At 37.5% G+C, this 13,131-nt stretch overlaps 1 protein-coding gene across 2 annotated transcripts in view; it reads left to right on the forward strand.

Moving 5' to 3' along the window:
- Nucleotides 1-13,131, forward strand: part of FAM151B (family with sequence similarity 151 member B) — a 34,487-nt gene that overhangs the window by 16,640 nt on the left and 4,716 nt on the right. The window contains exons 3-5 of one of the 2 annotated variants that reach the window (XM_069590049.1): nt 841-1,006; nt 7,700-7,917; nt 10,273-10,408. In XM_069590049.1, the coding sequence (XP_069446150.1) occupies nt 841-1,006; nt 7,700-7,917; nt 10,273-10,408 (520 nt within the window). Of the gene's footprint in view, nt 1-822; nt 1,007-7,699; nt 7,918-10,272; nt 10,409-13,131 lie in introns of both variants that reach the window. The other variant, XM_069590048.1, reaches the window with a different exon arrangement.

A 13,131-nucleotide genomic window follows, 5' to 3' on the forward strand; every position in this document is an offset into this window, starting at 1 on the left:
GAAATTTTGCAGTGGCCTCACTCACGTGTCAGAGACCTAATGCTGTCTGTCAGGCATGAAGCCTTAGTTTTCTTCTATATGACTTCTCTCTCTCTCTGTGTGTGGTTTCTGAGTCTTCAGAATTCTTACCTGAACTTCTTTACGTGGTAACTGGCTTTCCAGAGGACAGAAGCAGAAGCTGCCAGACCTTTTAAGAGCTAAGCCTAGAACTGACAGTTTTGTTTCCACTTTCTTTTGTTGGTCAAAGCAAGTCACAAAACCAACCCAGACTCAAGGGGAAGAGAAAGAGATGAGAAGATAGATAGCAGGAGTTGTTGTCAGACATCTTTGAAGTTAGTCCACCAAAGCCTGCTAAGTCACACTAGGTGGCTAGTGAAGCTTCTTACCCATTCCAGGGATGTGTGCTTTTACATAGTAGCTAAGCTTTGGGTCAAAGAATTCAATCTATAGCATAGAGTTTCAAACATAAACAAAAAACTTCTGTAGTTTCTAATTTCAGGAAGGAGAAGATAAAAGTACTCTTTGTGTTCTCAGAAGCTTCAACAAATACTTACGAAGCCTCCTCTTGAATACTCACTTTGCTGTGTACTGGGAAGAAATTAAATATTAGGACAACAGTTTGAGTGTGACCTAGGCAAAGATATTTAACTCCTAACCACCTGTTTGCTCATGACTAACAAACAAGGGCAACGTGCAAGGCCTGACATAGTACCTGGCACTTAGTTATTTCTCAGTAAATATTATTTTCTTTCCTCCTTTTTATCTTCCTCAAAAGGATACTGGACATGCCGTCTGCTGTAGTCTCTATTAACACTAACATAGATTCTTTTATGTGGACAGGTACTGCTCATATGATAGAGGCTGATGTCATTCTTCCAAGTGAGAGATCAGAACATGGCCAGCCAATCATGGCCCATCCTCCAGAAATAAACAGTGATAATACATTACAGGAATGGCTGGCTGAAGTTATTAAAAGCAATAAAGGCATAAAGCTGGATTTTAAGAGGTATTTGTACAAACATGTTCAGTCTCCTGGTTGTTATAGAATAACAATAAGGGGAAAAAATCAGTAACTTCATATATTTGTACCTAAGTAACTTTATACTCTAGCTAAACTGAAAATGGAATTGCAAAGTAATATTTTTCAGGAATGGACCAAAGATCCACAGAGTTTTCTGCTAATATTGTTTCTTGGGAACGTTTTGAGGTTAAACTTAAGTTAATTTTTATAAAGGAATTTATCATAACTGACCATTGTAATAATAGAACGGTAAATTTTTTTTCTATGTGAATAACTCCCAATACCTTTTAAAATTTTTAATTGGAGGATAATTCCTTTACAATGTTGTGTTAGTTTCTGCTGTACAATGAAGTGAATAAGCTGTGTGTGTGTGTGTGTGTGTATATATGTATGTATCCCCTCTCTCTTGAACTTCCCTGTCCCCCACCATCCACTCTTCTAGGTCATCACAGGGCACCGAGCTGAGCTCCCTGTGTTACACAGCAGCTTCCCACTAGCTATCTGTTTTGCACATAGTATTCTATATATTTCAGTGTTACTCTCTCAATTTGTCTCACCCTCTTCTTCCCCCACTATGTCCACAAATCCATTTGAAAGAAAGTGGAGTCGCTCAGTCGTGTCCGACTCTTTTCGACTCCATGGACTGTAGCTCGCCAGGTTTCTCCGTCCATGGGGTTTTCCAGGCAAGAGTACTGGAGTGGGTTGCCATTTCCTTCTCCAGAGGATCTTCCCGACCCGGGGATGGAACCCAAGGCTCCTCCTTTATAGGCAGATGCTTTACTGTCTGAGCCACCAGGGAAGTCATTGAGCAATACAAGTTCACAAGTCCAGAGAACAATACATTTAAGATGCTACTTTCACTAAGAAGTAGTCTGAGACAGAGTTGGCAGTAGTTGGGTTAGTTAATACATTTCCTACTTGATTTGTGTTATTATATTTGGGAAATTATTTAGAATTCTTTAATTACTGAAGAGTTTCTTAAAAATAATGTTTTAGAAACATTGATAATGAAGAGAGCAAGATTAAGTATCATTTCCTTCTCTGTGACCATCACAGAAAGTTTTACTTTTGTGGTATTTTGGCAGTGTAAAAATTATAGGTAGAGCCAGGGATTTATTGTGACACCATAAAAGCTCTTCATGAGACCCATGAAGGCAGCTGCTATGAGAATCTAGGATGTGTGGTAAACTTACTTTATCTTTGAACAGTATTTTAAAATTGAATCACCTCAAGAAAAGAATAAGGATTGGAAATCTTATTCATAGGATTTTTAAAAACCTAATAAGTATTTAATCATTAATGCTCAGCGAGCAAAACTTTAGATCTCCTTGCCTTTTCATTTGTTGTGGGGCTAAATATACTAGTAAACCTCTTTATACTGTGAATGAAAGCTATTGTAAGATCTTAAAGCTTTTAGAATGGTGAATAGTCCAACTCCATTTTATTGACAAAGGAACTTAGTCCAACAGAGGTTATGTGACAACAGCTAAACTTGAGAGCTGAGCTAGGACCAGATTCCGGGTTTCCTAGAACCAGTCCAGTGTTCCTTTGATGGTGGTTTAGTCACTCAGTTGTGTCTGACTCTTCGCAACCCCATGAACTATAGCCCACCAGGCTCCTCTGTCCATGGAATTTCCCAGGCAAGAATGCTGGAGTGGTTGCCATTTCCTTCTCTAAGGGATCTTCCCAACCCAGGGATTGAACCAGCATCTCCTGCATTGCAGGTGGTCTCCTACATTACAAGTGGATTCTTTGCCGACTAAGCCACCAGGGACCATGAAATAAAGTATTTAATCCTTAATGCTTGGCAAGCAAAACTTGAGATCTCCTTGTCTTTTCACATGCTCAGTTTTCTTTTTTTTTTTTTAATGTTTACCATTGCCTATAGACTTGTTCTCTATGAAATATATACTTTGACTCCTCACCAGTCAGATCAGCTCATTCATTCCTAAATGCTAGCAGTCACCAGTAAAAGGCTGTGCCACTAGAAAAAGACTGCATGTTTTTTGATCATGCATATTTGAAGGGGAATTAACTTAACTAACAATTATGTAAATACATACTGTGTGTCAGACACAGTTCTAAGAGTAAGAGTGTGCTCAGTCACTCAGTTCTGTCTGATTCATTGTGATCCTAGGGACTGTAGTCTGCCAGGCTCCTCTGTCCATGGGATTTTTCCAGGTGACAACACTGGAGTGGATGCCATTTCTTCCCCCATGGTCTAAGAGCATTGAATGTTAATTCGTTTAATCTTTACAACAGTCCTAAGACATAGGTTCTTCCTATTCTCATCTTCCAGATAAAGGAACAAAGGAATTTATAGATTAATTGGGAGAGAATTGTTATTTTAAATATTTATGCAGTGAGTCTTCCAGGGTAGGAATATAGTATATTATTCTTTGTAGTAAATATTGTATTTTGCTGTTGGGCAAAAGTTTATCCTCAGTCTTTTTTTTTCCCTCCCCAAATATGGTGTTTCCTCCACATTTACTCTTCCAGAAGAATTTTGTAATTATTTTGTAAATTTCCAGAAATTAAAACTTAATTTTTTCCTAAGTAAGATTTTGTGTTTTTCTTAATATAGGTTTTGTTTTTCTTAATGGAAAGGGAAAGTGGTGGTACTATAGTCTTTTGTATTAGTGATAATTAAAACATTTACCTGTAAAAGAATATTAAAATATTAATAGTTAAATATTAAGTTATAATATTTCATTATTAATGGTTAATAATTAAAATATTAAACAGTTAAATATTAAAAATATTAAAAAGTATATTAAAATCTTACTTCATTATGTTCTGTGTCATAGGTCTTTATGTCTAACTGTGCAGTGCTTTGCACGTGGTAGACACCTAATATATGCCATTGCAATGTCAGTTTGGGGGAGAATGTGTTGAGACTAGATATCAGATGGTGAGCCATCGTTGAACAGCCTAATGTCAGTTTACTAAATTGAGAAAGGCTAAGAAGCTTCCTGTTGAATATAAACGGGAAGTTAGTGATTAACCCAACTCCACAGACACCAGATTTCTTAAGAAAGCAGAATCATTTCTAGAAAAGGAGAGGAGGTCAGCTGTGAAACATGTGTGGCTTAGTTTAAGGTTTCCTTCTACTCCACTTCTGAAGAGCAGAACCCCACCGGCACTTAGCTGCTGCGGTGGGACTTGCAGACGAGCCAGCTTTGGAGTAATAGGTATAAGTTACTTAAGTACCTTGTAATAGGTACAGGTAATAGGTAAGCAAGCTTCAGAGTAATAGTACAAGTTGCTTAAGTACCTTGTAATAGGTACAATTCCCTAAAAATGAGGGAATTTTGTAGGAAGTACAGTTGGCCAGATCTCAGAATTGTGGTTTTTAACACAGCGTTGATATCATTCAAGGCAGAAAGCATTTGAGACAGAAATGACAGCATCTATATTAGAATCTGTTAAGGTCCTGCATTAGAGTTTATTAATCCGCTTTAATCTAGGGCCTGAATTTCAGGGGTATAAGAATGAGAAAAAAAGCAGCTTATTACATGGGAGCAGAGTTAAAGAGAGGCTGATTTCCTCTGGTTTTAGTGAACAGTATCCTTGCTCACTAATAAATATGACCCTATAGAAGCAGAAGAGATCAAGAAGAGATGGAAAGAATACACAGAACTGTACAAAAAAAGAGTTTAATGACCCAGCTAATGACGATGGTGTAGTCTCTCACTCAGAGCCAAACATTGTGGAGTATAAAATCAAGTGGGCCTTAGGAAGTGCTGCTGCCAATAAAGTCAGTGGAGATGATGGAATCCCTGCAGAGTTATTTAAAATCCTAAAAGATGATGCTATGGAAGTGCTGCTCTCAATATGTCAGCAAATTTGGAAAACCCAGCAGTGGCCACAGGACTGGAAAATGTCAGTCCTCATCCCAATTCCAAAGAAGGGTAGTACTAAAGAATGTTCAAACCACCAGACAGTTGCACTCATCTCCCATGCTAGTAAGGCTATGCTCAAAATCCTCCAAGCTAGGCTTCAGCATTACATGAACTGAGAGCTTCCAATGTCCATACTGGGTTTAGCAAAGACAGAGGAACCATAGATCAAATTGCCAACATTGCCTGGATCACAGAGAAAGCAAGGGAATTCCAGAAAAATATCTATCTCTGTTTCATTGACTATGCTAAAGTCTTTGACTGTGTATATCATAACAAACTGTGAAAAACTCTTAGAGAGATGGGAATACCAGACCATCTTACCTGTCTCCTGGGAAACCTGTATGTGGGTCAAGAAGCAAAGTTAGAACCCTGTATGGAACAACTGAGTAGTTCGGGATTGAGAAAAGAGTACGAAAAGGCTGTTTATTGTCTCCCTGTTTGTTTAACTTATACACAGAGCACATTATGCAAAATGCCAGGCTGGATGAGTTACAAGCTGGAATCGAGATTGCTGGGAGAAATATCAACAACTTCAGATATGCCGATGATACCACTCTAATGGCAGAAAGTGAAGAGGAATTCTTAAAAGAGTCTCCTGATGAGGGTGAAGGAGGAGAGTGAAAAAGCCAACTTAAAACTAAATATTAAAAAAACAAAGATCCTGGCATCCAGTCCTTTCACTTCATGGAAAATGGAAGGGAAAAGCTGGAAGCAGTGACAGATTTTTTTCTTCTTGGGCTCTAAAATCACTGTGGATGATAACTACAGCCATGAAATTAGAAGACGATTGCTTCTTGGTGGGAAAGCTATGACAAACCTAAAACAGTGTGTGAAAAAGCAAAGACCAAAAAAAAAAGCAAAGACAGCACTTTGCTGACAAAGGTCCATATAGTCAAGGCTATGATCTTTCTAGCAGTCATGTACGGATTTGAGAGCTGAACTATAAAGAAGACAGAGCGCCGAAGAATTGATGCTTTTGAACTGTGGTGCTGGAGAAGACTCTTAAGAATCCCTTGGAAAGCAAGGAGATCAAACCAGTCAATTTTTAAATTATTATTTATTATTATTATTATTTTACTTTACAATATTGTATTGGTTTTGCCATACATCAACATGAATCCACCACGGGTGTACACGTGTTCCCAATCCTGAACCCCCCACCCATCTCCCTCCCCGTACCATCCCTCTGGGTCATCCCAGTGCACCAGCCCCAAGCATCCTGTATCCTGCATCGAACCATGATATTATACATGTTTCAATGTGGCATACACACTGAGGAAACCAGAATTGAAAGAGACATGTGTACCCCAATGTTCATCGCAGCACTGTTTATAATAGCCAGGACATGGAAGCAACCTAGATGTCCATTAGCAGATGAATGGATAAGAAAGCTGTGGTACATATACACAATGGAGTATTACTCAGCCATTAAAACCAGTCAATTTTAAAGGAAATCAACCCTGAATACTCTTTGGAAGAACTGATGCTGAAGCTGAAGCTCCAATACTCTGGTCATCTGATGTGAACAGCTGGCTCATTGGAAAAGACCCTGACGCTGGGAAAGACTGCAAAGGCAGGAAAAGAGGGCAACAGAGGATGAAATCGTTGGATGGCATCACTGATGCAATCGACATGAACTTGGGCAACCTCCGGGAGATGGTGAGGGATAGGGAAGCCTGCTGTGCTGCAGTCCATGGCGTTGCAAAGAGCCAGACATGACTGGCGACTGAACACAGTGAACAGCAATGATGACATTATCAGTTTCTGCTCATAAAGTAGGAAGCCCAAAAGGAGTGAGGGAAGAGTGGTGGAAGCATAGGCAGAAGGACTCCAGTCCATTAAGAGGAAAAGTGGAAGACCCACAAGGGGTGCTGCATGTTCTCCCTCCCAATATCCACCTCCCAGACTCTTAGTCCCCCCAATCATTGTGTTCCTTAAAAGCTAATTTTCTGAGAAATATGCATAGGCCTCAAAGATTCAGAAGCAATTCAAGATTGCATGTACTGTAGTTTTCCAATAAAGTTTGTTTGTATTTTTTAAAAGTAAAAATTATATTGGCGGTTCAAAGCCTTATTATTTCAAAATGTATTCGTCCAAGAAGACGTCAGGAAGTAAAAGGAGTGAAGTTGCTTTTTAGTTTAAAAGTAACTAAAATATAGTTGTCTTGAGTTCTCAGAAAAGATGTTTACAGTAGAGGAGAAAAATGAAGTTTATAAAAGCTTTAAGGAAATATTTTAATGTTACATTTTGCAGTCATTTTTAGAAGTGTGTTTGTGCATCCAGACTCTCACAAGAATACATACAGGGAAAGAGGCTCTTTTTCCCAAGGTCATTAGCCAGTGTTAGAGACATAGTGTCTGAGTGCACTTTGGGTATTTTCATAAACTGGAATTTGCAGGTTGTGAGTATGTTTAATTTTTAAATCCTATTTATACATTCTTTGATGAGTGAATGTTTGTGTCTTTTCTTAAATTGTTTTTATACTGAGTGATCATAATACAGGGTTTTGAAACTTCTATCTACAGGTAGTGGCATTATTCATACATTAATAGAACCTTTTAAGTACCTTCATGAATAATAAGTATAAATCAGTATTTTAAGATATGGCATATGTTAACTTTCCCCTCTGGTGATATCTAATCTTTGATTTTATTTAATTCAAGCATTATGATGTTATACATTTATTATGAATTTGAGAATGTTAAAGCCACTAGTCTAAAAGAACCTTTTACTTTTACTTTAGGAATGTATCTCATTGACAACAAATTGTTTTTAGTTTGGCAGCTGTAGAACCATCCATGATGCTCTTGGAAAATATCAAGAGGTATCTGAAGCGTCCAGTGTGGATTAATGCTGATGTTCTTCCTGGTCCAAATGGAAATAGCAGAGTAGTGGATGCAAAGCCTTTTATAGACACTGTGACATCCTTCTTTCCAGATGTGACATTTTCTCTGGGTTGGACAACAGGATGGCATCCTGAGAAAGTCAATGAAGGTGATAATTTAAAATATGTGTTCCTTTTATACATTCAGATATAAAAATAATACCTTTACTACAAAACCAAAACCATGTTCTATAAATCCAAGAGCCTAATGGAGAGAAAGATCTGGCCCTAAAGATGTGTGTATGACTCTTCCTTCTGTTATTTCAGATCGATCTCATTCACTGGTGACATTTTGTCACCAGGCTTCCACAGAAAATATTTATTTGCAAGGTCTAGAATAACCAAAGCTGCCTCTATACATACTTTAAGCAAATTCTGAGTTGGTCTCTTTGTACTTGTAGAGCATTCTATGCTCTTTTTTTTTCTTTTATTTTGAAGCAAACTCTCTATGTTGGATGAAAGATAAAGAAGTGGTAATAAAATCTTTTTAAGTGATGTAAGGCCAGAAGTAGGCGATGTGTGGTTGAAGAGCATAGATTCTGCTCCCTTGATATTAGACGGTCCTTGAAATGTAGACTGCTAGAAAAGAAGCTTGGTGCCCTCACGCCCTCTAGCTAGACAGAGGGTGTGGGAGGCCACGAGACTTTCCTCTCTGGGAAATTTCTTCTTTTTCTTCATGTACTCTTTTCGATGGACCTGATATTCAGCTTCTTTTTCCTGGATGAAACTTATTATGCTATATGGATTCATCTTTTTCTTCATACATCCCTATTTAATGATTGTCCAGTAAAATCACTAATTAGGGATCCTAAATCAGGGATCCAGTAAAATCAGATGCTCTGGGACACCTGAACACATGGTAAAAATAATTAACCAAGAAGATATTTAGAGTTTATGGAAATGTTAGCCTTTATCTTGTGTTTAGGGCGTTTTAAAATTTACTTATTTGCTATTACTGTCTTTAGATGTAAAGTTTTAAAATCTAACATGAGATCAGAGTAACTGCTATCTGGTTGCGTAGTGACATTTAGGTTATAACCCCTGGGCCAACAATTGATATAATCGAGAGAAAAACAGTATACTTTAAATTTGTTCTATTTTAATTTTCTAATCATTTTATTCGTGTCAGTAAAGGATATAGCCTATAATTCAAAGTGTTTAAAGAAGGTAAACTAGAAACGATTTAATAGCTTCCATACTGCTTCTGATCTCTTTTTAGTCACAGTTTAGTCTAACTCTGACTTTAATCTCAGGCTTGAACTGAATTAAACCATGTCTGGTTCTTTAAGTCATGTTGGTGTTGAATGTTTCCAGGCTACTTTTCCCCTGCTGGCCGATGGTCATTACCACCGTGTGTTTTATCTTCCCTTACTTCTTATGCTACAAATTTTAGGAAAGAGAGTTTATGTTTGTAGTAATGTAAGTAATAGCTTATGTTAGCAGCCCCTTTTTCTAATTAAAAAGATACAATTTTCTAGATTTTAAAAGAAAACAGACCTTTCCCTTCTTTCATGAGGAATTTAGCTGCTATAGGCTTTTAGTAAATTGTTCCTTTACAGACCAATACTTTTTCAACCTACTTTTGATAGAGTTTAGGGGTTATTTTTTAAATATACATTTTTTTTCTGAAGCTGTTTATAAATAGGCAGATATATTTTCCACAATGTCTAAACTTGATTTAAAACAGAAAACACACATATAAAAGCCAATTCAAATACTATTTCTATTTTAGATAAAATGTGTAAGTAATTTGGACTAGCCCCCACATTTTTAAAAAAAATTGAAGTTAATTATTACCTAAATAGCTTGTAAGTACCTAGCAACCATCTTTTTCCTGGAAAGGAAAGCTTAACACAAGTGGAAAATCTAAGTTTATAGAGTATATGAATGATGCAGAGCCTTAGAATTTTAAATTATATATATATAGTGCCAACATTTCCTTTTTTGTACTTGATAGATTAATCAATTCTTTTGTAAGTTTTCAATTTTTTTGCTTGATTTGCTCTTGTTCGCTTGTGACATGACTTTAGATGTAATTTTTTTATCTGCATCCCACTCAAAATATTTTCCTGCATGAAGTGGTATACTACTTTCTCTGAATCCAAATGAAAATTTTAATGAATTACCTATGAATTTACATATTTCATATATAATTTAATTTTTATCCTTTCCTGGTGGCTCAGATGGTAAAGTGTCTGCCTGCAATGCAGGAGACCCGGATTTGATCCCTGGATTGGGAAGATCCCCTGGAGAAGGAAGTGGCAACCCACTCCAGTATTCTTGCCTGGAAAATCCCATGGTCGGAGGAGCCTGATAGGTTACAGTCCATGGACTTTTTCTGAACCCAAATGGAAATTTTAGTGAATTACCTATGAAGTTACATATTCATATATAATTTAATTTTTACTTAATTGACTTTTTAGGATTCTGGTGAGAAAAGTTAAATTTCTTTCTTTTCACTTCAGGTTACAGTTGGACAATGGTGAAAGAGATGGAATATATATGTAACGAGCTAAATCAACCTGTAACATTTCCTGTCAGAGCAGCATTAGTCAGGCAGTCTTGTTCTCAGTTACTTTGGCTGTTGAAGCAATCACACAGGTATGTGTAAGTTTGACAGTGTAGTGTGTACATGTGAGTGTGTGTGAAAGATGAAAACTGATCATACAGACAGTGTGTGTGAGAGAGAGACAGAAGATGGATGCTGATTCTTGTCAGTGCTCAGACTTCCTCCCTGGAATGAAGCTCCTTGATGAATCTTAATATCAGGTCTTTCACCTCTATTCCACACGAAACCTTTTGCCCATAATAGGTACCTAGTTTGTCATTTTTTTCAATATACTACACATTCACAAAAAGTTATAAGTGAATACAATAATTTCCCTTTGAATTCTGTCATAATTCCAAGTCTTTTCCGCATAAAAATTTTGTTATTTTAAAAATTAATTTTTTTTGGCTGTGCAGCTTGTGAGATCTTAGTTCCCTAACCAGAGATTGAATCTGTACCCTCGGCAGTGAAAGTACCAAGTCCTAACCACTGGACTGCCAAGGAATCCCCCAAATTTTGTTATTTTATCCTGTCATAAAAATTTGTTGGACCATGTATTAAATATTATAAAGCTACAGATAGTGAAACAGTTTTGATACTATGTTTTTTAATAGGCTAGTCAATAGGACAGCAGGGAAAGCCCAGAAATAAACTCAGCTCTATCATGGAACTTAGGATAGGAAAAGGCTGGTATTTCAGATCACTGGTGCAAAAGTTCAATAACTTGTATAGGGACAGGCAACACTGTAGGAAAAACAAAGTAAATGACCTTCCTTAATCTTCCTCCAAAATAAATTCCGGATGAATTAAAGACTTGAATGCCAAACAATAAATGCATAAAGAAAACACAATTGATGATTTTTTTTTGTATATGTAGTTTCAGAATGGAGAAGACCCTTCTTATAAGGCACAAAACCCAGAAGCAATAAAAGGAAATTTTGATACATTTGAATACGTAGAAATGAAAAGATTCTGGTAAAACTGCCCTCAACACATATGTTACATGGTTGTAAACAATCCTAACAAGCAAATAATTATCACAAATCATCCAGAAAAGGACCCAGTTTGATAATTCACTATATTTTAGAGAGTAAGAGAAGCATATACCCAAATATTAGAGAAATATCCATATTCCTGTGGGTAGAGTTTTTACTAAATACTTTTTCAGTTTTTAGGAATATAACCCTATTTTCTCACATTATATATTAATAAAATAAATTATATTAGTGTTTTATATATTGAATCATCCACACATCCCTCTTGAGATTTATCATTCTTTTATAGTCTGCTGAATTTTATTGCTAATATTTTAGTTAGAATTTCGGCATTTGAAAGTGAGATTGGTCTGTAGTTTTTTCTTTCTCAGTTTTGGGTATCAATATCATGGGCATTTCATTAGAAAAAAACTAAGGACCTTTCTTTTTTACATTTCCTAAGATGTTAAAAATAACATTCAAATAGCCTGTACTTGAGTTTGAATAAACTCAATGTTGAAACCAACCTGGTGCTTAGTGTTAGAGGCTCAGTCGTGTCTGACTGTTTGTGACCCCATGGATAGTAGCCCACCAGGCTCCTCTGTCCATGAAATTCTCCAGGCAAGAATACTGGAGAGGGTTGCCATTCCCTTCTCCAGGGGATCTTCCCAACCCAGGGATCAAACCTGGGTTTCCAGCATTGCAGGCGGATTCTTCACCATCTGAGCCACCAAAGAATATAAATATGATTTTTATTTTATTTTTCATCGACTGTTTTAAGGGTGACTAACAGTTAGAACTGGACATGGAACAACAGACTGGTTCCAGATAGGAAAAGGAGTACGTCAAGGCTGTATATTGTCACCCTGCTTATTTAACTTCTATGCAGAGTACATCATGAGAAACTCTGGACTGGAAGAAACACAAGCTGGAATCAAGATTGCCAGGAGAAATATCAATAACCTCAGATATGCAGATGACACCACCCTTATGGCAGAAAGTGAAGAGGAACTAAAAAGTCTCTTGATGAAAGTAAAAGAGAGTGAAAAAGTTGGCTTAAAGCTCAACATTCAGAAAATGAAGATCATGGCATCTGGTCCCATCACTCCATGGGAAATAGATGGAGAAACAGTGGAAACAGTGTCAGACTTTATTTTTGGGGGCTCCAAAATCACTGCAGATGGTGATTGCAGTCATGAAATTAAAAGACGCTTACTCCTTGGAAGAAAAGTTATGCCCAACCTAGATAGCATGTTCAAAAGCAGAGACATTACTTTGCCGACGAAGGTCCATCTAGTCAAGGCTATGGTTTTTCCTGTGGTCATGTATGGATGCGAGAGTTGGTCTGTGAAGAAGGCTGAGCACCGAGGAATTGATGCTTTTGAAGTGTGGTGTTGGAGAAGACTCTTGAGAGTCCCTTGGACTGCAAGGAGATCCAACCAGTCCATTCTGAAGGAGATCAACCCTGGGATTTCTTTGGAAGGAATGATGCTAAAGCTGAAACTCCAGTACTTTGGCTACCTCATGCGAAGAGTTGACTCATTGACAAAGACCTTGATCCTGGGAGGGATTGGGGGCAGGAGAAGAAGGGGACGACCAAGGATGAGATGGCTGGATGGCATCACTGACTCGATGGACGTGAGTCTGAGTGAACTCCCGGAGTTGGTGATGGACAGGGAGGCCTGGCGTGCTGCGATTCATGGGATCGCAAAGAGTCGGACACAACTGAGCGACTGAACTGAACTGAACTGTCATAAAAATAATATTAAACCTACACAGAAGTTGCAACATCTCCTTTACCC

This window comes from Ovis canadensis, chromosome 5, assembly GCF_042477335.2.
Source record: "Ovis canadensis isolate MfBH-ARS-UI-01 breed Bighorn chromosome 5, ARS-UI_OviCan_v2, whole genome shotgun sequence".
In the NCBI taxonomy this organism is placed as follows: Eukaryota; Metazoa; Chordata; class Mammalia; order Artiodactyla; family Bovidae; genus Ovis; species Ovis canadensis.